At 43.3% G+C, this 24,844-nt stretch overlaps 1 protein-coding gene across 1 annotated transcript; it reads left to right on the top strand.

Annotated features, from left to right (window-relative positions):
- The first annotated feature begins 3,072 nt into the window (after positions 1–3,072).
- Positions 3,073–22,388, top strand: rpgrip1l (RPGRIP1 like). Its single transcript, XM_083666172.1, has 26 exons — positions 3,073–3,133; positions 3,852–3,952; positions 4,239–4,383; positions 4,489–4,796; positions 5,283–5,382; positions 5,512–5,655; positions 6,583–6,688; positions 7,084–7,230; positions 7,618–7,691; positions 7,794–7,933; positions 8,043–8,149; positions 8,268–8,318; positions 8,436–8,615; positions 8,890–9,007; positions 9,116–9,568; positions 9,745–9,887; positions 10,053–10,416; positions 10,531–10,790; positions 11,040–11,129; positions 11,334–11,411; positions 11,568–11,733; positions 12,869–12,969; positions 15,505–15,691; positions 18,403–18,487; positions 19,141–19,277; positions 21,115–22,388. The coding sequence occupies exons 2-26, from the start codon at positions 3,865–3,867 to the stop codon at positions 21,249–21,251; spliced, it is 3,909 nt and encodes a 1,302-aa protein (XP_083522298.1). The 5' UTR covers positions 3,073–3,133; positions 3,852–3,864; the 3' UTR covers positions 21,252–22,388.
- Positions 22,389–24,844: the final 2,456 nt, after the last annotated feature.

Below are 24,844 nucleotides of genomic sequence, written 5' to 3'. Positions count from 1 at the left end.
GAACCAAATGTCAGGCATTAACTAGAATGACACATTACTGACACATTAGTGTGGCTGCATAATCTGTAGTTTCATGATGTCTGGCTATGTCATAAGTGAGTTATTTATTAAAAGCATCGTTCCAAGAATGGACAGAGGCAGTAGGGCAAGTTAGCCTTTGACTCATGGACCATGAAGTGATAATGAATGTATTGCTAACTCAGAGCAGACATTTATCTTAGACCTCGCTTCTACTGGGTGTCAGTTTTGTACTGTAACAGCTCACTCAGCCATGTCTATAAATTATACATATCCCTGTGGTGGTCCACACACACACACACACACTGACACACACTGACACACAGGCAAGCGATAGCCAACCACTCAATCTCTATCACATTCAGTCTGTAAAACCAGCATGAAAAATGACTCTGCTAGCATAGTTCTTCTGCTCTCTTTCAGTGATACTGAATGGGAGTGTCGGCCTATTGTTCTTTTGGTCTAGGGGGGAAGTGCTATTCATTGCTCTCCACTGCAGGGATGATGGAGGTGAAATCACTCATAGGAAGATGGATCTCTCCCTCTGACTATGTGGCCTAGATCTTAAGAAAAGTCCAGTCTGGTGAACTCCTCATGGTACTCCTCAAGTACAGTTACTTAAAAAAAAACAATAGTGTAATTGCTGACGTCCCTGAGTTCATGAAATGTCCCTAACAGCATGGGTTGGAAACCCTGCATCGTCCATCTTCGCCTGGTTCTCATAGCCATCATTGTATTACCCATGAAATGGGAAATAAATTATAAGAGAGAGGAATTGCACTGTCCTTTACGAAACAAAACCATCAAATGTATGTCTTTGCAAAAAAAGAAGAAAAAAAAGACAGACCATGACAAAGAGCTTCCGGAGCCTATGTGGGACACTATGGGGTACATAGGGTACATCCACCTCTGATCTTATTGCTTTAGCCAGAGAATTGTGCATATAGACATGAAAAGGTTTGTCGATACTGTATATTTCAACTCAGGAACAGATACATGCAAGGTGCATTAGACGAACCGGACTGTGGGGGAACTACTTTAGTCTGAAATATGAAAACAAAAGTAAATATTCTACCTTGACATAAACAAGTTAGCCCACTTTAGCTTCTGCTTCCTGTACAGTAGCCTGAGCTAAGTAGTGAAATATTAATGTGTGGTAGCTGCAGTCACACTCCATTGGGCGTAACTACGTAAAAACAGACTTGGAAAACAAGTTATACATCACGGTGGTGTCACAGTACTACAAGCAAATTCATACTAGACTCAAAGCAGTGGCCCAAGTCTTACCTAGAAATGTCATGCACAGAGACACCCTTGCTAAATACCTGTCTAGAACGCTGTTAATGTTTACAAATCAGAATCAGAATCAGAATTATTTTATTTGGCCAAGTATATTTGTACATACAGGAAATTGACTTGGTGAGGTTGGTGCATGGACATAAAAACAAATCAGTAGAGTAGCGCGGGTTGTATAGGCTCGTGGGAAGGTCTTCTCTGACAGAGGTGAACAGTCATGATAGTGACCTATGAAACAACAGAAGGCCGTCATTGCTCTGTGCTCTGTGACAACAAACAGAGGGCCCTGCCATCAGGGGGATGAGGGAGGGAGCGTGGGACTCACAGAGCCTCACAGATGGTGGGAACCAAGTGCCACCTAGTGTCACTGTCACCACACGTTTGGGGCTTATGTGGCTGTTTGTCTGTTATTTGTGCAACTCTGTTTCCACCTCTGATCCTGTTTCTGAGAGAACTGTCGCTTAGTGTGTCATTTAAGTCAATGATTTCCAGGAAGACACTGATGATGATGGGTTACTGTGGCAAGTGTACAGAGGCCTGGCCCTATTGAGGGTGAATCATTTCATGAAATATGTTTATTATTTTACAGTTTGGAAGACTGAATATACATTTCAAATAGGACACCATCTCCAATAGCATGGCCTGCTTCCCCTCCCACTATTATAGGAAAGAGCTGTTCTGTTTTTTTGCCCGGCAACAAGATCTGACCAGCTTCCCCTAGTGACACTCATCTGAATAAATTGAATAAAACCAGAGACAGGAGACATTTTGGGAAAATCTCCCTATATTACAATGGGGAAGAAAATAGGCCCTTTCCATGCTCGTCTGATCATGTGCTTGACAGTCCTGCATTGAGGGGGGCACGGCCTGTTGAACAGAAAGGTTGGAGAGCATCATTGAACTCAACGACAGGCTGGCTCTGACAGTCAAACACTGACAGACGCGCCTTCTCTCCACCGCCGGCTGACTGCTGACGCGACGGACGTTCCTGACCCACTCCAACCTCTGCACTGATAAAGAGTGAGGGGGGGTGGGGTGGGGGGTCAAAGGTTAGAGCTTAAGGAGGCAGCCATGAGAGGAGACTGTCACGGCCCAGTGCTCGCTGTGTGGCAGGCCAGGAGCGGAGCATGCAGAGTGAACTCATTCTGTCCAGCCAGGCTCTCATCTCAGCCTCCTAAATTAGACCCATTGCCAATTCATGAAAGGCAGACAACTGACAGCTTGCCTGTCAAATTCCCAGACTGTTAACCAGGGCTCTTGTCTTTTCATGTCAGATCGCACAAATATGGCCGACATGCAACGTTTTGCATCATGACCCGAGTGGGTAGTCCTGCTTTACCTCAGAGGGAATGGGCAAAGGGGAAAAAGGAGTCCTTTTCAGAACAAAGAACCTGCAGACGAAGGCATAGCATGCATGGATAACTAAAACATCAGGATATTTCATTGTCACATCCATCTGTTGTTGTTCAAACTCTAATATGTGAAAACATGTGTGGGTATACTAAAATGTCTATGTTTAAAATGGCTTTGACACACGTGCACGTACACATGCACACGCACACGCACACACACACACACACACACACACACACACACACACACACACACACACACACACACACACACATTGATTGAAGTAAGTATAACTAATCATGGACATACAACTTCTTTTATAGTTGGAAAAGTGTTTCGTTTATACATCAACAGATGAAAACTACGAATCCCATGATTCATTCGAAACGCATGCGCTCCAGAGAACAGGAAGAAAAAGGTTGTTTGCTAGCAACAGTCGCTGTGGGCTGAAATGTTATGTGAAACGGTAAGGACTCTTTCGGAAATCGATGAATACATAATGCATGCATGTTTTGTTGTTGTCTAGATACGTTTTAACTGAATGACAGCTAGCTAATTATCTTGTTTCTCACTTTGAATTGGCTATTCCGGCTATTCGTAGGCTTCATACAAGTAGATTACGAGAGTGCATGTTTTGCCAGGTAGCTACTACTAAATAACGTGTGGCATTTGATAGCATGCATAACAAACCTATCCTACTGTCCATGAACCCTCTTCAACTCTCTCTATGTACTAGTAGGCCTATATCATCATGCGATTGATTGTGTATGTTTCTGTAAAGAGTTCTAAGATGATTAGCCTACACATTTTTTTGTCTATTGCGTGAGATGCTGTGACCACATTTGGGTGCGACCAAATGCTGTGCTGGTGCCACCAACTGAATTTACTATTAAAAACTATTTATTTTACTTATTTTATTTAATTAATTAAAGAAATGCTGTATGCAGTTTGATTTACCTCTTTTTTAAACAGATTTTCAGTAGGCTACTCTACTATCTTGTCCTGCATACCAGTTACTTAATATACATGATGTTGTTATGTGATACTAGTCCAGAAAAAAAAACATATGACTGTAGCCAGCTGACTGTCTGAGCACTGCTGTACCTAAACTATGCAGGCTGTAAATGGAACCCACAGTTCTGAATGATGTCTGGGTTACAGTTCTGATGTCTGAACCTTTCCAGATTAATCTACAGGATGTCCATGTTTACTGACGACACAGGGGGAGATGTCCCTGTGAAAGACATCACCCTGAACCTCAACCAAATTGGAGTAGGATTACCAGGTTTGAGATGCTCCTTATAACCAATGCAATAGGAAATGATACAAGCGTCCCACATCATTGAACACCAGTGTTTCTTGAGTAAAACCCTTTGGGCCTTCAGGAATGTCGCAGTAGAAATATTGTATATGAATAGATGAACCTGACTGTGTCTTTGTAAAGTATCTACAAATATGAGGCTGTCTTACCCACTGAATGTTACTGTTGGCCTAGACCTTTTACTGTCATCGTAGCACAGTGCTTTAAGTCTTTCCGTGGTGAGCCGTGATTAAGCTGGCTCTGTTGGCAGAGTCCCTAATGGCCCAGAATGCCCGAGCTCGGCAGGCCATCTCGCGGGTGTCCAGGGAGGAGCTGGAGGACAGGTTCCTGCGTCTCCACGAGGAAAACCTGCTCCTCAAACAACACACCCACAAACAGGAAGACAAGATCAAGAGGTTGGAGACAAACACACACACACACACACACACACACACACTCTGATACAACCTGCTCAAACTCAATGTAGGGTTTTAACACGCTTCATCATGCCTGGTCAATAGGATGGCCACCAAGCTGGTCCGCCTGGTGAAGGATCGGCGCAGGGTGGAGCAGGCGGCTGCAGGCGGGGTGCGTGTGGGGGGCAGGGATGTGGAGCTGGAAGAGCTGATGGAGGACCTCCAGGAGAAGGTCCAGGAGCTGCAGACGCAGAACGAGGGCCTGAAACAGCGTCTGCTGGCTGCCAAGCAGCAGTTGCAGGTGCAGGGCAAGCGGCCCACCCCCTACGGCCATGTCCAATCACGTGTCAACACCGGCATGCGGAGGCTGAGAGAGGACACGCCCACACCGGCTCAACTTCCTTCTGCGACAGGTGCCTCATTGTAGTGATACAGACCCCATAGAAATACTATACGAAGGTAGATAATAAGTGACCATTATAGTGATATAGACCCCATAGAAATACTATACGATGGTAGATAATAAGTGGGATTCTTGGGATGACCCTAACCTTAACCTCTACCATGACATTGTCATAACAATAACCTTTGACAACCCTAACCTTAGCTATTGTGTCTGATCTCACCTTTAGTGGTGTCAGGGCATGTCAAAGATCTCAGTTAGACTTTTCCATTCCATAAACCAGTGTTTCGAGGCCCGTCTCAATTTGTTCTGCCAAATTGCCCTTGGCTTGTTGTAATGTTGGTAATGGCAACCCTGGATGTTGATTTTGTGGGCCTCTGCAGCCTGCCTACGAACGAATCTGAGGTAAACACTGCTATAAATGTGTGTGTGTGTGTGTGTGTGTGTGTGTGTGTGTGTGTGTGTGTGTGTGTGTGTGTGTGTGTGTGTACCCCAGGCCCCAGGACTGTGGAGTTGGAGGTGAGACCCCCTCAGGGCCTGCTGCCCCGATATGGACATAGTCTACTGGATGATGCCAGAGCTGAGATACGCAACCTGTATGTACTCATCTCATCAGTCAGTCAGTCGTGAATGTCATATAAACAGTTGTGAGATTTTCCATTCAACTAGACTGACTGTGTGTGTGTGTGTGTGTCTGTCTGTCTGTCTGTCTGTCTGTCTGTCAGGGAGAATGTGATAGAGACCCAGCGGGGACACATTGAGGAGATGGACAGAGCTGCGGAGCTGCTCAGGGACCAGCTGAGAAGGAAGGAGAGAGAGTACGAGGAGTCGCTTCTCCATTTGAGAGAGCAACAGACCACCGGACAAAGGTAAATTGCCTTACGCCCACCACTGACAAGTATTCTGATACACACTGATTCCAGCAAGCACACAAAGCCGGTTTTGTCTCCAATTTGCATGTGCTAAAAAGTGAGCAACGTCTGTCATCTTACCGTAATCTTTCTAATAAAACATACAAAAACATAATCCAATAGGAGTTTAAAATACTGCAACTAGCATTTGCATGGTGTTTACAAAAACTCTGTTAAAGACGAGGTATGATAGACATCCTGCTGTAGAGCAGGGGTGTCAAAGCCCTGGCCCGTCAGCTGGTCTGATCAGGCCCGCAGGCGATTTGCACTTTTTGTTTTTTTAAGGATAGATCAGCAAGCGGGAAGATAGCAGTTCAGTTCTATCAGAAAGCATTGCTTGCATAATGTCTCATTCATTTTTTATTTCATTTTTGAATCCCTACCACCTCCTCCCTAATTGGAGGAAATTAAAAATGACTCCTACTTACAGCAATTTATTGTACTTGGTAAGGCACATGTATATACAAAATTAAAAACATACAGAATACATCTGTCTATAGTTTTTTATTATAGCTTGTAATGGATGTATACATATATTGGTTAATTAATTATTAATTCTTTTTTTTAGTTCCAACCTTCAGATTGCCCACAGATGAACCGATCTTGAACATTTTAGAAGGCTACTGTATCACTGTAATATTGAGCTCTGTGGAAATGAGGCATTGAGTGTTAGCTGAGTACAGGCTACTGTAATATCCAGTATTGTAATAATATGAGGTGCCGGTGCGCACAGCAGTGGACATTTCTTTAGTTTTACTAACAAATGTATCATTTTTTTTCCGTATCTCTTGCATACCCAAAACACTCAGGGTTGAATTGTATTTCGCACAATCTATATCTGTAGTACCCGGCACACATGTCTTTCTATGGTGTTGTGGTCTCTAGGTCTACTATCAAGGACAATGTGGAGATGATCAGGCTGCAGAAGCAGCTTGCTGAGAAAGCCAATGCGTTCATTGTGCTCGAGGGCAGATTTCACCAACTCCAAGAGGTGAAATCCAACTGCATGTTATAGCAGAGAGTTGATTAGATATTCTAGCACAGAATGGTTAGCCCCTTACACAGTATCGTATAGAGTAGTTAGAGATACAGAGGGTGTCAGTTTTGCAGAGGGGAATGTGAATTTTGAGTTACAAATTCAGGGAGCTTTTGAATGGTCTCTCTTTTGAATGGTCTCGTGGCTCTCTTTGTAGGTTATAGTTTAAATCATAATGAGTACCTCGAATGACACTTCTATAGAGAGAGAGATTTTTCACAATTTAAGCATTTGATCCAATAGAAATGTATGTGATTCAGTGTAATGTTGCTCCCCAGAGAACTTTCATTGTAGAAACGTCAGTTTTACTGTGTATTTTCATCATTGAAACATCTGCTTTGTATGTATAGAATCAGAGGACCCTGAAGGCTAGCCATGAGGCTGTGATGGCCAAGGTGGATGAGCTCACAGGCCAACTGAAGGATGAGCGGCTGAGGGGCCTGGGCCTGGAAAGCCAACTTCAGACCAAGACCTTCTCACATAGAAGGACAGAGGAGGTAACCTAACCCAAAACGTGACTCAAGCTCAATCTTAATATTAACACACTTCTGACCCCTACTCATCCATTTACCATGAATCCCATCCCCATGACCCTATCTGACCTCAACTTAAACTCCATCCTTCTTACCCTTTACCAGCGTGTTAACTCTAGAAACTCTTAAAGGATAAGTTCAGATTTGGATGTAAATGGCATGTTTTTAAAGGGTACAGACACTTTCTTTGTGATTTTGCTTGGTTTTGAGAAACTTACCAGTACCAGCGAAACCTTCATCAGTCTACAATGAATTGAAATTGAAAACAACATAGAATTTACATATAAAATAGAGATTTTATTTAAAAATCTGAACTTATCCTTTAACTAGCCTCTTGTTTACATTTCCCAGTTGCAGGAGCGAATTCATGACCTTGAGAGGGAGAGAGAACTGCTAAAGGAGAACTGTGATAAACTGGTGAACAGGTGAGGGATAGGTCACGTTTGGATTGTGATTGAATGTTCACACTTATTTGTTGGTGAAGTTCAATTCTGATTATTAGTGATGATTTTGTTTTTTGCTTCTAGCGCCTTTGATGTAACTGAGGAACAGAAATGGCGGACAAGGGAACAGCAGCTGAAACTACAGATTGCACAGCTTGAGGTGGCACTGAAGTCTGATCTGACAGACAAAAATGAAATTCTGGACAAAATCAAGGTTGAAAGAGGTACTGTTTTGACTATTGACTGTAGACTCTTTTTTTTTTCTGCACAGTAAGTTTTTGATAGTGCGTGTATTGGAATGTTCATATTGTACTTGATTTGTTGTTTTTTTAGATATGAACGAAAAAGTAACACTAGAGAATAAACAGCTTCAGCTTCGGTTCCTGGAGCAGAAGCAGCAGTTAGATGAGATAAAGGATCGTATGAAAATCTACAACAAGGTATCTTACAAGAAAAGATTCTCAATGTTCAAATTAGATTAGTTTTTTTTAGACCTCATATGTATATAAATTCCTTCGTACAGTATACCCTTCTTTAATGGATTTGTTTCACTTCCAGGAGAGTGAGATTGATGTGGCTGAACTGAGTGAGGCATTGATGCTAATTAAGGTCAGTCTTAAACTTTATTTTAACTTTATCTCTCAGTTTTCTACCCACAAGAATAAAGTGTGTTACAGAGGCACTTTGAGATACCTTTTGAGAAACCGTTCCTGTCCTCTCCCTCAGGTACGGAAGACCCAGAAGAGTGGTGAGCTGGGCTTCTTGGAGCAGGTAGAGGAGGAGGTCCGTGGAGATACGGAGAGGTCCATGAGAGAGCTGCAGGCCACACACGCAGAGACCATCCAGGAGCTGGAGAAGACACGGAACATGCTCATCATCCAGCACAAGATCAACAAAGACTACCAGGTATGACACACAGCACAAGATCCACAAAGACTACCAGGGATAGTAGGGCATACTTAGTACAGTACAGTATTATACACCACAATACTATTAGACCACTACCACTATTACTATACTGTGAATAATTATTAATCAAAAGATAAAGAAAGTCAACTGCAACAACTTTCAGATTTTCTGGAACATGAGCCTTTAGGACATAATATAATGCAGCATGAGATTAGCATATATTAATAGGACTAGCAAGACATGGCTGACTTTTGCTCTATCACCATTCCAGGCGGAAGTTGAAGCTGTGACGCGAAAGATGGACGACTCCAAAACAGAGTATGAACTGAAGTTGGAACGTCTTGCCCAGCTGCTTGATATGAGGGCTGCCAGAATCAAGAAACTGGAAGGTGTTTATTGCTTCCCTTTCATACAGACATGATTGTTTACTGTTTTTAGTGGTGATGTTGTTGTGTTTTGTCTGGTTTGAAGTGTATTTCTCTGTTCTTGTCTCTCAGCCCAACTCAGAAACATCGCCTATGGCACCAAAGCCCAAACCTTCAAACCTGACACCACCGATGAGGACGCGGTCGATGAGTTTGACGAAACCGTCCATCTGGAACGCGGAGAGAACCTTCTGGAGATCCACATTGGCACGGCGACCCTCTCTCTGGTCGCCCTGGAGGCGTTCAGCGACCAGGAACCCTCCACCTTCTGCACCTACGCCTTCTACGACTTTGAGCTGCAGGCCACTCCAGTGGTCAGGGGCTCGCGGCCGGCCTATGGGTTTACCTCACAGTATGTGGTGCGCATGGACAATCTCTTCCTGCAGTACCTCCACACAGCCTCGGTCACACTGGAGCTGCAGCTGGCACAGGGCCTGGACTTCCAGACAGTGGCGGCAGGGCAGCTCAGGCTGCAGCAGCTCCTGGAGCACGATGGCAAGGTGACCGGGACTGTACAGCTGGTCGGTGAGTGGGGTTAATTTGATGAACTTATGGCCCCAGGTGTATAATTGTGGTAAATCAAGTGTATAGTCCCATTCATCTGATGTTGCAGGTGAGATAGATTGATGTAACAAACTGAATCTTATTTGTAGGCTTTAAGGTGTCTTTAAGGTGTATCAGGTGTTTACTGTCTGTCTCAGGTGTGGCTGGTGAGGTGCAGTTCTTTGGTTCTGTGGAGTACTGGGTGAGGCTGCGGGTCCCCATGGAGCAGGCCATGCGTCTGTATAAAGATAGGGAGAAAGCCCTGGGCTACCTCAGCTCTATTCACAACGAGGACCAGCGGGTAATGCACATTACATGTACCATACACCGTATTACCTGTTCACCAAAAACACAGCACAAGCAGAACAGATACTATTGCATACAGGTTGATCTCAGTTTTAAAGAAATAAATACCTTCAATTTGCTGTTACCCCCATTAAACCCAATGTTTTCCCACAATCTTCAGGCATCAACAACCCTAACACCTCAACCGATATTAGCCGACGGCAGCCTGAATGAACTCACCGTCACCATACTACGCTGCAGCAACCTAACATCCCATGGCTCCCACCACCCACCCAGCCCATATGTAGTCTACAAGTTCTTCGACTTCCCTGACCACGACACCTGCATTGTCTCTAGCAGCAGTGAACCTCAATTTGAGGACCACATGTCATTCCCGGTGCCCATGGTTGCAGACCTGGACAGCTACCTCAAAGCAGAGGCTCTGCTGCTCTACGTGTTTGACGACCAGGAGAGTCAGGCTGAGCTGTACCTGGGCAAGGCCACGCTGCCCCTGCTATCGCTGGCCCACGACAAGGGCATCACCGGTCAGAGCAAATCCTCAATGTGTTAATGGATCTCAAAACCAACGGTTTGGTCAGTAGACCCTCTTGTCCCTTTCTTACCACTGACATCCCCTTTGTGTATCCATATGTCCTCAGGTATATTTGAGCTGACCGATCCTGCCGGCCTCCCCAGTGGCTATATTGAAGTTATACTAAAGTGGAAATTCACCTACCTCCCTCCCCCTGGCTCTACCATGACAGTAGAACAGGCTAAGTTTGTGCCCAAAGAGAGGCCAGTGAGGTTAGCACCAAAGGAAGAGAAGAAGAAGGTGGTGGAACAAGAGGAGAAGAAGAAGGAAGAAGTGAAGGCGGTGGTCAAAGTGCTCCCTCCACTTCCAGCTTCCACTTCCTCTGAGGTGAGGACAGATCTTAGGGTGGGCTACACTAACTTGGTCCATGATGGTATTAGTTACTACTAATGATGTCATGATTTCTATTTGGTTGTAGCAAGCTTAATTTCAGCACTTTCGGCAGCACTTGGATTCATCAAAAACTTTCAGAAATCAAGGGTTCTAGTTATATGTGCACAGGGAAATGTTCAATATTCAGAAATATTCAGGTTCCTTATGTTCTCTATGAATTGTTATTTTTCTCTATTCCACCAGGCACCATTGCCAAAACCCAGACTGAGGACTTTGGTGAAAGAGAAGACAGCTATCAAAAAAGTCTCATTCCTTCCTGCAGCTGAAAATCAAGTAAGACAGTTGACAAAATAGGTGTTACTGCAAATATTAGACTGTTTATGAGCAGACATTAAAAAAATAACTATTTCAAAATGTACAGTATTATTAAACATAAAAAGTAGCAAAGTATAAGCCAGAAAGCCAAAGGGTTTTGGTTTCACAATACTCTAATGTAGCTTAAAATTATTTTTAATCAATTTGATTTTCCTTAATAAGGTGGAGGAGAGGAGTCCAGCCAGTGTGCCTGAAATAGAGAGAAGAGAGATGATTTCAAAGCTACCACCCCTGCCTAAGGTACATTACCCTACCATGTTGATGGTATTAGCATATGCTTGTACTATACTCAGTTGAGTTGTAAAGTGACAATGTAATACATACATGTACAATGCATCGGTTGCACTGTGCTAGACAATAGAAAGCCATTTTCATGTGTTCCAATTTTTTCAAAAGGTTGTCACAGTGTCTGAGGTAGTGCCAGCACCTCAGAACACTACTGAGGAAGACAGTGATGAGGAAGAGTCTCACTTCTCTGTGGGGCAGGTAATCATCGCATCGAGCTCACAATCTACCTCTGACGAATCAGAGATTTCTGAGGAAATTCTCCAACAGGAAGAAGGTAGACATTGTTTTAACAATAGCAGCAACAGAAACTATAACAAATGTAATTCAGAACAGTAGTTCTAGTTGTCTGTTTTTCTTTGTCTAGTTTTCAACATTTTCTTGCCGAATATAATACCTTAAGGTTTGGCATACTATATGGGCTTTTGTTCAGTGTCCTCAGTTTTGCCTGATTTAAAAGGCCATTTGACAAATATGTACGGTTTGGTACTGTTTTTGGTGTGTAGAGTAGCTACATTTTTGGAACCGCTACCAATACTGCTGCAATAATTTTCTGACTTTTTGTTTACAAACCAAACCAAATCTCTACTGTAACCAAATCTCTACTGTAATCTCCCCCAGTTTACTCTATGTTTACTCTACGTCTACGTTCTCAGTCTAACAGCGAGTTATTATGATAGGAATAGGGCTGCAGCTTAAAATCTTGGCAACACACCTGAATCCCTTATGGATCCTTGGGAAACAAATACTTACTGTTTTTGCCTTGTATTCCATTTCAAGTGCAAATGGTCAATGTTGTTGTTTTGCTGGCAGTGCTTCCTTTCTACAACAGCCATAAATATTGAATGTTACTACCAATAATCTTCAGGTTGGGAATGGCTGACTCCATAAATGTTAATGGCGACCTTGTGCAAGTGAGAGAGAGAGGAGGTTCCCTTTTAAAGGCCTACATCTCACTCAGTCTGTATCAATGATTCTCACTATAGACACCTATGCCGGTATGAATAGGGGCCTAAAGAAGCGGGAAGCTGAGCAATCCACTCAAGTCAATAATGTATAATTTCTTCCTGTTCTCTACTGTACTATGTATTCTGGACAGACACATTTCCTGCAGCCATTTTGGATCTTGTCTGAGAACATCACTCCTCTAACTGTTGGTTGAGAGAGCAGTGGTCTCTCTTCTCTCTCACTTCTATTCCAGTCTCTCCTCTCCCTCACTTCTATTCTGTTCCAGTCTCCCTCACTCCTGCCCTTTATTTCTCTCTCTCTCTCTCTCTCTCTCTGCTATCTCTATCCTTCTTTTCTCCTTCCTTTAACCCCTCCTGGTCCCTTTGGCAGCACATCAAGCCTGTAATGCTACTGTTGATTATGCCTGCACTAAACTTCCCTCTCCCTCCCTCCCCTCCCCCCAGACATAGAGGAGGCCTTGGCAGCCGACGAGGATCAGAGTGAATCAATCCTGTCCGACAGTGATGACTGCATTGTTCCAGGACAGTCCTCTGTGGGAAGGAAGGTGGGTGAATCAAGGACAGAAGGCGTATACCTCTCTATTTACCTTGCACACTCAGATGAACCTCAGAGTCCAGAGGGTGTGAGTAGTGAAGATGGGGATGTATCAAGGTTATTGGACTTGTTTTGTTTTTGTCAAGCATACCGCACAGCACACTGCAGGAACATTGCTGAAAGATGATCTTCGGCTTCGAAAGAAAAAGTTGTTGTTTTGTTTAGTTTTTATTGTGAGTGTTGAACTGTACTTTGGATGAATCTCTGGTGCTGTAGATGCTGAGGTGGAGTACCTATCACCAATAACCAGTTTGTCAGATCAGATTATTATTATTATTATTATTATGATTAGTGGGCTTACTTCAGTTATCATTCTTAGAATGATAACACAACAATGCACTCTTTTGGCAACCAGTTATACCCCACTCAAACCACAATATATCTTTCTATCTATATCTATCTCTCTACCTCTCTATCTGTGCAGACTGACTCCACTTAAAGAACTTCCATTCAGATTTGTTATACTATTTACACTTTTTGAGCTTTACTCGAATCTGCATGAAATCCTGTTCATGCCCATACCACCACGTGCACAGCTTAAATCACTGAGCCTCATAACTTCAAATCAACTTTTAAATGCCGGACTTGTGTAACTCCACTTGCTTGAAAACAATATGTTCATACCATTTATACTTTTTGAGCTGTACTCGAAATTTGCCTGAAATCCTATTCATTCCTATGGCCATTCGCTCTGAATGGGGACATTTAAAAAATGTATCCACGTTTTAATATTTTAAGCTTGACACCTCAATTCAATTTTAAAATGTGATGACTGACTCCACTTAAAGAACATCCATTCGGAGTTGACCATTTAGACCATAGGTGTCAAACTCATTCCATGGAGGGCCGAGTGTCTACAGGTTTTTGCTCTTCCCATCTACTTGATTGATGAATTAAGGTCACTAATTAGTATGGAACTCCCCTCACCTGGTTGACGAGGTCTAAATTGAAAGGAAAAACCAAAAACCTGTAGACACTCGGCCCTCCATGGAATGAGTTTGACACCTATGATTTAGACCTTTTAAACTTTAAGCCTTTTTAAGTTGGATGAATTAACATGGGTTTCAATATTACATGGGTTATGGGTTCCTATATTATTGGTTCCTATAATACATTTTAAAATGCATCTCCTCTTTCATCTTTTAAGCTTGACACCTCAATCCAACTTTAAAATGTGTACTAACTGATCCTACTTAAAAATTCTATACATCTTTTAACTTCACCAACTACCAAAATAAGACTTTACAAGCCCATAAAGTTTCTTCAGCAACTGCCTTTTGTAGTTATTATTATAATCACTGATTTATATATCACCATTTATATAACTGTGTCTACCAGCTATACTAAGCAATATTTTTTCAGACAGATAATTGTCCAGTTTCCTGTATATTTCCTGTAACAGTAAACTGGATTGGACAGTGAGGACAGCATTCAAACAATCAGAGAACAGGAGTGACAACACCTCAACCAATCCCAGGCTAGGTAGCCAGGCATATAGGATGCATGAAGACTATTCTTATTCTGAGGAGGAGGTGTCTGAAGCAACACTAGAAAAAACATCTGATGGCATTTTAGGAGATACCATATATATGGATTAAAGAGCCTTTCAATACCTTTTCAGTTGAGCGTGTTCTTTCCCTCCCTGCCAATCCCTTTAGATACAACCCATAGCTTATAAGACAGTGTAGATTCAGACCCATGTCTTATAAAACAGTGTAGATTCAGATCCATACATTAGCTTATAAAACAGTGTAGATTCAGATCTATACAGTAGTTTATAAAACAGTGTGGATTCAGACCCATATCTTATAAGACATTGTGGATTCAGACCCATAGCTTATAACACAGTGTAGATTCAGACCCATGTCTTATAAGACATTGTAGATTCAGACCCATGTCTTATAAAACAGTGTGGATTCAGACCCATGTCTTATAAAACAGTGTGGATTCAGACCCATATTATATGAAACAGTGTGGATTCAGACCCATAGCTTATAAGACAGTGTGGATTCAGAGGTTCATCATGCAACATTCCCTGTAGTCTGACATTTGAACTAACACACAGTTAACATCTACAACTACAAATGACCATTTTCTATGACATGACAGGAGAGATATGGTGAGTTGTTGCTAATGAATTGTACCGAAGATGAAATGGGCTTGTCCTACAGATTACATCTATCTGAACAACATGTAAAGCTAAACCTCTGCAGAGAGGTAACCTCGCACCAGACCTAGGTCCAAATAATCTTAGAAATCTTTCACGAACGCTTGCCTGCCTGGAGTGTCAAGACAGCCGGGATTTGCACTTTTGACACTATTTTATTGGTTCTATTGTGCCAGACAAAATCTATCAAGCAGAGCAAATAATAACTATTTGAAGCCCGGTTCAAATGATAAACACATGAAAATCCAACTAGGTTTACCCCTGTTCCTATTCCTATTCCTGTTCAGTTGAATGAGCGCATCATGTCTGTCTCTGCAGGCATCTGAGCGTGTGCGCGTGGAGATTGTGTCTCTGAGCCTGACCCCTGAGTCGCAGGCGGCCACAGACAGCAGTGTGGTCCGGCTGTTCGTAGAGTACTCCCTCCTGGACCTACCCTCTGAGGAGACCCCCCTGTCCCTGCCCAAGCCTCCCCCAGGGAAGAGCAGCCACTACAACTACAGCAACAGTAAGGGTTAACAACAGAGACAAGAGAGAGCACACACACACATCCATCCATACATACGCTCACATACACACACACATACGCTCTCTCTCTCTCTCACACACACACACACACACATCCATCCATACATACGCTCACATACACACATACGCTCTCTCTCTCTCTCACACACACACACACACACATCCATCCATACATACGCTCACATACACACATACGCTCTCTCTCTCACACTCACACACATACACATACATACATGCACATACATACACACACACACACACACACACACACTCCTACTCTCATCTACTGTTCACTGCATGTTCTTCCTCAAGCCTCAACTAGGCAAGGGCAGCCAGGTAAATGTTAAGTGGGGTTCTTGGGATGACCCAACTCTGACATCACCCCATTATACTTGAGATATAAAACGTTTAAAATCAGGGTTATGGTTAGGTAACGGTACAGTAAGGTTTAAGGTTGGTTTTACGCTTTAGGGTAGGTAGACACACACACACACACACGTGTGCATACAATGCTTTCCATAAGTATTGGAAAGAGGAAGCATTTTGTCTTCTTTTAGCTCTATACTCTTAACTCTTATACTCTTAATAGTTTGAAATCAAACAATTACTACGGGGTCAAAGCAGAGATTAATTCAATGTTTTTTTTCTTTCAGTATAACATTTTTGAACCATATTATTTCAGGGCTCCAAAAGTATTGGAAAAAATCATATCATATGTCCAAATATAGCACTCATGTTTAGTATTTGGTCGACAATCCTTTGCATGCAATAACTGCCTGAAGTCTGCGACCCATTGACCCCACTAGACACTGGGAAAAATCCCTGGCATACCACCTCATCTGTGAAATATGGTGGAGGGGGTGTTATGGCTTGGACGTGTATGGCAGTCACTGGAACTGGCTCACTTGTCTTCATTGTTGATGTTACAGCTGACGGCAACAGCAGAATTAATTCTGAAGTGTACACAAACATCTTGTCTGCTGAAGTACGAGCAAATGCTTCCAGTCTCATTGGACGGTGCTTCATCATGCAGCAAGACAATAACCCCAAACATACTGCCATAGCAACTAGGGAGTTTTTCAGGGCCAAAAGTGTAAAGTCCTTAACGGGTCAAGTCAATTTTCAGATTTAAATCCAATTGAACATGCATTTCATTGGCTGAAGAGAGAACTTAAGGCAAAAAGACCAACAAAACAAACAACAATTGAAGATGGCTGCAGGACAGGCCTGGCAGCGCATCACCAGATAATATACCCAGTGTCTAGTGGGGTCAATGGGTCGCAGACTTCAGGCAGTTATTGCATGCAAAGGATTATCGACCAAATACTAAACATGAGTGCTATATTTGGACATATGATATGATTTTTGCCAATACCTTTGGAGCCCTGAAATAGTAGGTATAACATTCAAAAATGTTATACTTTCTAAATGGTGAAACCAATCTGAAAGAAAAAAAACATTGAATTAATCTCTGCTTTGACCCCGTAGTAATTGTTTGATTTCAAACTGTTAAGAGTATAAGAGTTAAGAGTATAGAGCTAAAAGAAGACAAAATGCTTCCTCTTTCCAATACTTATGGAGAGCATTGTATGCACACGTGTGTGTGTGTGTCTACCTACCCTAAAGCGTAAAACCAACCTTAAACCTTACTGTACCGTTACCTAACCATAACCCTGATTTTAAACGTTTTATATCTCAAGTATAATGGGGTGATGTCAGAGTTGGGTCATCCCAAGAACCCCACTTAACATTTACCTGGCTGCCCTTGCCTAGTTGAGGCTTGAGGAAGAACATGCAGTGAACAGTGTGTGTGTGTGTGTGTGTGTGTGTGTGTGTGTGTGTGTGTGTGTGTGTGTGTGTGTGTGTGTGTGTGTGTGTGTGTGTGTGTGTGTGTGTGTGTGTGTGTGTGTGTGTGTGTGTGTGTGTGTGTGTGTGTGTGTGTGTGTGTGTGTGTGTGTGTGTGTGTGTGTGTGTGTGTGTGTGTGTGTGTGTGTGCATTTGAGTGTATGTGTGTGTGAGAGAGAGCGTATGTGTGTGTTAGCGTATGTATGGATGGATGTGTGTGCAAACTGTTGTTGGCAGGTCTAGGGTTTTGGATATGTTCATGATAGTTTCTTTCTGATTTCTCAGCCCAATAATGGCTTCATTGACTTGCAGTAATAACTCTTTCTTGTGTTGATGTTGACAGACATCATTAGCAGATTCCAAAGGAAAACATAAAGCCTAGAATCAATACTAGACACCTGTTCAGCCAATTTTCAAATATTACTGGTTCCCTGAAATAGTGATAACATATAAAAGTGTTATAATTTCTGAATGGTGAAACCAACCTGAAAAAAGAAAACATTTAATTAAAGCTGAGAAACTCTACTTTAACCTCATAGTAATTGTTTGAATTCTTCCTCGTTCTAATTCTTATTGAGGGCACTGTATTTTGCTTACATTCACATTCAAACCCAGACACAACAATGCGCACACAGGAATTGAAGTACACATTGCTCACACTCATGTTAACAAACATTGACACAAACACTCTCTCTCTAGCTACCGATCAGAGCATTCCAAACTGACAGGAGTGATGGAGCAATTCCTCTTTGACTAGGGCGTACACAGAAATGCTTCCTCCATTGGGTGTGTGAGTGTGTATTGAGTGTCAGATTTGATTCAGTCATGCTTTGTTTACCCTGACAGTGATTCATGTGGACATACAGAATAACAAGACGAGACGGGAGATGTTGAGGGGGGTACTAGAGGGGCGCAACCCTCAAATGGAAAGGTAAGAAACAGTTGGAAATGTATGTTTTTTTTACCTCTGACATCTGTCTAAACTATGGTAAGATGTGCGTGTTTGTGTTTGTGTGTGTGTGTGTGTGTGTGTGTGTGTGTGTATGCCTGTGTGTGTGTGTGTGTGTGTTTGTATGCCTGTGTGTGTGTGTGTGTGTGTGTGTGTGTGTGTGTGTGTGTGTGTGTGTGTTTGTATGCCTGTGTGTGTGTGTGTGTGTGTGTGTGTGTGTGTGTGTGTGTGTGTGTTTGTGTGAGCAGGTGGAGGCTGGGGGTGGTTGGGGGGCGACTCCACAAAACATACTCTCATAGCCATTACAACCATGTCACAACTGTTACGAATACTATGGAGGAGCATAAACATGGCTGCTTTTAAGCCTCTGTCCCTTGAACATGTGATGGTGTTTTTCCATAAGTGTGAACCAGCTGCCCTGTCACCTGACGGACAGCTGCGCCGTTTGACTTGGAGTGCCCTGACTGAACTAACGCTAGCTTCCATCATGACACAACATATTTCAGCTAGACTGAGAAATTGTAGATCCGACAGCGATGTGCTGCTCTGTGGTGCAGTCTCTCAGGAGAGAGATGGTGCCCGCGCTAGAGATCTGATTGGTCTTGCCTGACCACTAGTCTGCTGTGATTGGACAGTATCAGGTTCACGGTGGTCAGCGAGCCCCCGGAGGAGGAGGAACAGGAGAAGGAGTGTGAGGATGTGGGCGTGGCCTACCTGAGGATCCCTGACATCCTGGAGCAACAGCAGGACATGATTGAGACCAGCCTGAACAGTGAGTATTTGACAGGGTGAATGACTGGGTATCTATTGCTGCATTCCATTTCTCCACCCCGAAGTATACAGTATTGACTCACAGATAATTCAGGCCCCGCTCAGGTAATCCCTACTGTTATTTCAAAGAATTGTCATCATCATTGTACTGCAGTTATCCATAATCTGATCCCTCGTTCGAGACACAGACCAAATGGTGTGGCTATAAACAACCTCATAATGATACCAATCAAAGTCAGTGTAGAAACAAGTGTTAGTGGGGAGTTACCAGCCTTTGAGACTCCATCTGATCTCAAATCACAACATGGGCTCAGACTGTTGCACTTAAATGTAAGGGACAAGTTTTCTAAAATGGACTTCATTAACATTTGGATCCGTGAGGCAAACCCAGATGTTTTTATTTGAACAGAGACATGGTTAAACAAATCTATATCAATTGATGATGATAACCCTTGTTGGCTACAATATATTTAGATCTGAGAGGTTAGGAAGAGGGGGCAGTGTTGCAATTTCTGTTCTCAAAATTTGATCTTTCTATACCTCCCCTCTCTCATTCATCCATCCTCTTTCATTTATCGATTCATCCAACTAACCAACCAACCAACCAACCAACCTATCTATCTCACTTTCTTTTCAACTGCCCAGCTTTCTGATACCTTTGTAACTCCATAAACTCTCATCCGGCTAAGCAACCAACTCAACCAACCAACTCTCTACCCTCCACACTGAACTACCCCTGGCTCATCCTACCTATCTATCTATCTATCTATCTATCTATCTATGTATCTGTCTGTCTGTCTGTCTGTCTGTCTGTCTGTCTGTCTGTCTATCTAACATTCTATCTTTCCAACCTTATATCTGACCTTTCAACTACCTGGCCATCATCCTTTCACCAGTCACTACTGCTTCACTCAGTATAACTCATACTGATTAACCTCTTCATTGTTTTGATCTTTTTATACCTCCCCTGTCTCATCTATCCATCCTCTCTTTCATTTATCCATTCATCCATCCATCCAATCAACCAACCTATCTCACTTTCTTTCAACTACCCAGAAAATCATCAACCCTAATAAAAAGCTTTCTGATACTCAAACTATGAAGCTTTTTGTCAAACAAAAACTCAACTTAACCAACCAACTCTACCACTATCAACCACTCAACCAACCAACTCTCTACCCACTCCACTGAAGTACCCCTGGATCATCCTATCTATCGATCTATTATCATTCTATCCATCCAACCAACCAAACCATGTCTAACTTTATCCGCTACCATAATAAGACTCTCACTTTCTTTCAACTACCCATCAAATCTATCTATCTATCGAAACATATTTAAACCTTTTCCACTACCAAAACAACACTTTGCCCACAAAGTTTCTTCTGGATCTTATTTTTCTAGTTATAATTGATTTTTGTGTGTAAAAATGATTGCTTGTGTAAGTTGTGTTCTTTTAAAATCTTGATATAAATAAAAGTGATGTGTATATATTTTGTAATCAGGGCACCCTTGAAAGAGAGACCTTGGTCTCAAAGGGACTCCCCTGAATAAATAAAGGATAAAAAAAAAAAACATCAAAATAAACTTGTGCTCTTCCCTGCATGAAATTAATACATTGGTGTAAGAGCCAAGGCTAACCCTCTCTCCCTCTGTAGTGGTGGATGTTCAGGACAGCAGTGTGGTGGTGGGGAGTCTGACCGTCTCTCTCTCTCTCTCTGTCTTTCTCTCGCTCTCCCTCTCTCTTTCTCCCTCTCTCTCTCTCCCTCTCTTTCTCCCTCTCTCTCTCTCCCTCTCTCTCTCTCCCTCTCTCTCTCCCTCTCTCTCTCTCTGTGTAGTCGTGGATGTTCAGGACACCAGTATGGTTGTGGGGACTCTGACCGTGTCTGTAGAGGGACTGGAGGCTCTTCAGTCCATCATGGAGGACCCAGATCACGACTACACCCCCATCTCCTCTCTGGAACTGGACACATAGGGCTGTATCAAACCAAACAATTCAGTTATACTACATTTCAACATTGTTTAAGTACCCTAAGCATTCTTTACACATTTATTTATTAGGGGAGGTAAAGTTTGAAATACTTATGAATGATGGCTAATGTGCTGTATTCTGATATGACACTACAATATCACATAGTTATCAGACCTGCAAACGTTGATTTTCGTGTGATCTTGAGTAGCCATACCTCCAAATCACGTTGTCACTTCTCCTTTGGAGGTCTGGAGAAATTATTATTAGCTGATTTACTAATTGGTTTGAATGGAGAGCAGGCTGCAAGAGGTCACAATTTGATTAGCTTTGAGCAGAAGTGATGTTTTCAAGAAAAACAACCCCCTATCCTTTTTGGTTACTCGTGAAAAGAGCTAATTAGTCAATCAATCAACTTTGCTAACATTGCTAGAAAGCTTCTTTTTTTTTTTAAACGACATTGCTGAAGTGGTTTTATTTTTTTATTTGGTTGTTGAAACATTACCCACGTGGGGATCAATGAAAATGTTTGGCTGTTCCATTTTGGGCTGCCTATTGGTTGGGAGTGTGGCAAGCACGTTACAGGACTCCACTACTCACTAACGCACTTCTGCATCGAATTTCCCCAGGCTTTCCCAATAAGGTGAGAAGAAAGACTGTTGGGAGCTGAGAACAGTAACACTCACTGTACTTAAGGCTGGATTGACGGTTATAATTCTGGTTAATCCCCCTCATGACAATGTAAAATTTCACACTTATTTCACCCCTGCTCTCGTTGGCTTGGGAGCTAGCACTTTCTACCTCTGGGGGAGCTCTTGAGCTAGGTGGATCTCCTAAATAGACAGAAATATTGTCAAGAAATGACCTGATTGGACAACAGGCACACCTCCACACACCCATGAGCAAAAGCCTATTTTGCTCAAGTTTGTTAGCTTTAAAATAAGGACTGTCTGGTCTAATGAGATAACAAATTAATTAACATCATATCATGAACCATACAGTTAACATTCAAGCATGATGTAAAGAATTACTGACAAAAGATATGTATCTTTATGTACTGTAATGTTTCTTTAACACCTGTTTATTTTCTTTGGTATCATGTTGGTCTCAAGACATGCTGAATTTGAAATTGTGAGGAAGTTACGGATTGTGAAATTATGTACTTTGAGATTATATTGTAGATATTTTTGAATTGTGTTTTTACTTGTGTTTGTTGGTTTTCATGGTTTGTATTTTAAGAATATTAAAGAGTTTAGTTTCTAAATTTGTTTCCATTTTTATTTTACATCACATATGATTATATTAAATGGAAATGGAAATGTGCTTATATTCAGTTATGGAGGTTCTATTTTACGACTATATTTTGGTTAAATGTTACCTATAATGTAGTCAAAGTTACCACAGGTGTGTCATCAAAGGTGTCTACTACCTCTTCTGCACACATCCAAATCAAAACAGAAAGCAGCACTAATGCAAAGTGCTATTGCTCTTGAGAAGAAGTATGCTTTGGAAGTGGAACTGGGGAAGCTGAGAAAAAGAAAGGAACAGCTGGAAGTCGTCACAGAAATAGCTGCAGCTGATGCAAAACTCACCCTATTGGAAGGCAGCGAGGTGAGCAGCAACACAAGAGCACCCTCTGATGAATTCTTATTATAAAAAGGGGACCAAACACCCTGACAGGCTCAACTCTCGTGCCAAGGGGGATTTACCCACTGAACATCAAATGAAGAACCCACCCACAGAGGCAAACCCCACACTGGACCCTGTCACGGCCTCCATTTTCTCCTAGTCGGTGCCAGTGCCCCCCTCTCTGCTGTCTGTCTGTGTCTGTCTGTTTGTATTGTGTGTGGGCGTGGCTATCCTCTGGTTCTCTGTTCACGTCATCATCTCCACCTGCCTGATCTACACATCTGCTGTTCATCAACTCATCACCTGGCTATATTTAAACCTCGGCTTCCCATCCACTCATCGCCAGGTCGTTGTTTAGTGTTCTTACATGTTAGTCTCATTCTCAGCCTCTTAGTCTTATAGATACTTAGCCTTCGTGTTTGTGTTCGTGTTGACCATCTTTTCTTTGTGCTCCAGAAACCCTACCTGGTTATCCACCTGTCTGCCCGCCTGCCCTGTCTGCCTATCTGCCTGCCCTACCTGCCTGCCTCCCCTACCCCGTTAGCCATTCCCCCCTGCTGGTCCTGTTCCCTGCTTGTCCCTCATTAAATACCTTATTATTTTACATTTGTCAAACTCACAGCCCTCACCTCCCATCCCTGTGTGTTCTTCTCCCGCAAGCTCTCTTCCCCCGGAGAGGAATTATGACGTCGGCAACTGGGAGCTGCTCGCCGTCAAAATGGCCCTGGAAGAGTGGCGGCATTGGCTGGAGGCAGCCTTTCGTGGTGTGGACCGATCACCATAACCTCATATACCTGCAGTCGGCCAAGCGACTGAACTTACGCCAAGCGAGGTGGGCTCTGTTTTTTAGTAGGTTCAATTTCACTCTGACGTACCACCCTGGTTCCCGCAACGTCAAGCCTGACACAATGTCACGACTTTACTCTAGGGAGGAAAAGTCTTCTGAGCCAGTTTCCATTTTACCACCCACCTGCTTCGTCGCCACTCTCACCTGGCAGGTCAGGCGTGCCCAGAACCAACAACCTGACCCAGGTAACGGCCCCCCTAATTGCCTGTTTGTCCCTGACTCTGTCCGCTCCCAGATTCTTCTATGGGCTCATTCATCCTGTCTCACCTGTCATCCTGGTATCCACTGGACGTTCGCCTTCCTCCGCCAACGGTTTTGGTGGCCCACAATGGATGCGGACCGGTCCTTCATCGCCACCTGCACCCTCTGTGCCCGTAACAAGACTGTTCCCCGTCGTCCCTGGTCCCACATAGCCTTAGACTTTGTCACTGGTCTCCCCCCATCTCATGCTAAGACTGCCATACTTACAGTTATCAAACGTTTCTCCAAGGCTGCCCATTTCATTGCCCTATCTAAGCTTCCCTCAGCAAGGGAGACTGCCAACCTCAAGGTCACCCACGTCTTCCGTCTCAATGGGATCCCCTCTGACATTGTGTCTGACAGAGGCCCCCAGTTCTTCTCCCAGGTGTGGAAGGCATTCTGCAAGGCTCTGAGGGCCACTGTCAGCCTGTCCTCTGGATACCACCCACAGACCAATGGCCAATCAGAGCAGGCTAACCAGGAGATTGAGGCTGCACTCTACTGCCTCACATCCGCCAACCCGTCCACTTGGAGTTCCCAGCTTTCCTGAGTGGAGTACACCCATAACTCCCTCATCAATGCCTCCTCTGGTTTGTCCCCCTTCCTCTGCTCTCTCGGGTACCAGCCCCCCTTTTTTCCTGTGCAGGAAGAGGACATTGTGGTTCCGTCCGTCCAGGCCCGCATGCGTTGCTGCCGGAGGACCTGGAGGCATGCCTGCACATCCATGCGATCCCAGAAGCAGGCTAACCGCCATTGCACCCTGGCACCCACGTACTCCCCTGGGCAGAAGGTATGGCTTCTGGCTAAGGATCTGCCCTTCAGGGTGGAGTCCTAGAAGCTGGCTCCCTATTTTATTGGTCCCTATGTAACTGAATCCATTGAC

The sequence above is a fragment of the Argentina silus genome (genome assembly GCF_951799395.1).
Source record: "Argentina silus genome assembly, chromosome: 3".
NCBI classification, from domain to species: Eukaryota; Metazoa; Chordata; class Actinopteri; order Argentiniformes; family Argentinidae; genus Argentina; species Argentina silus.
Note: the sequence above shows the minus strand (reverse complement) of the source record. Positions and strands in the feature narration are given on the sequence as shown.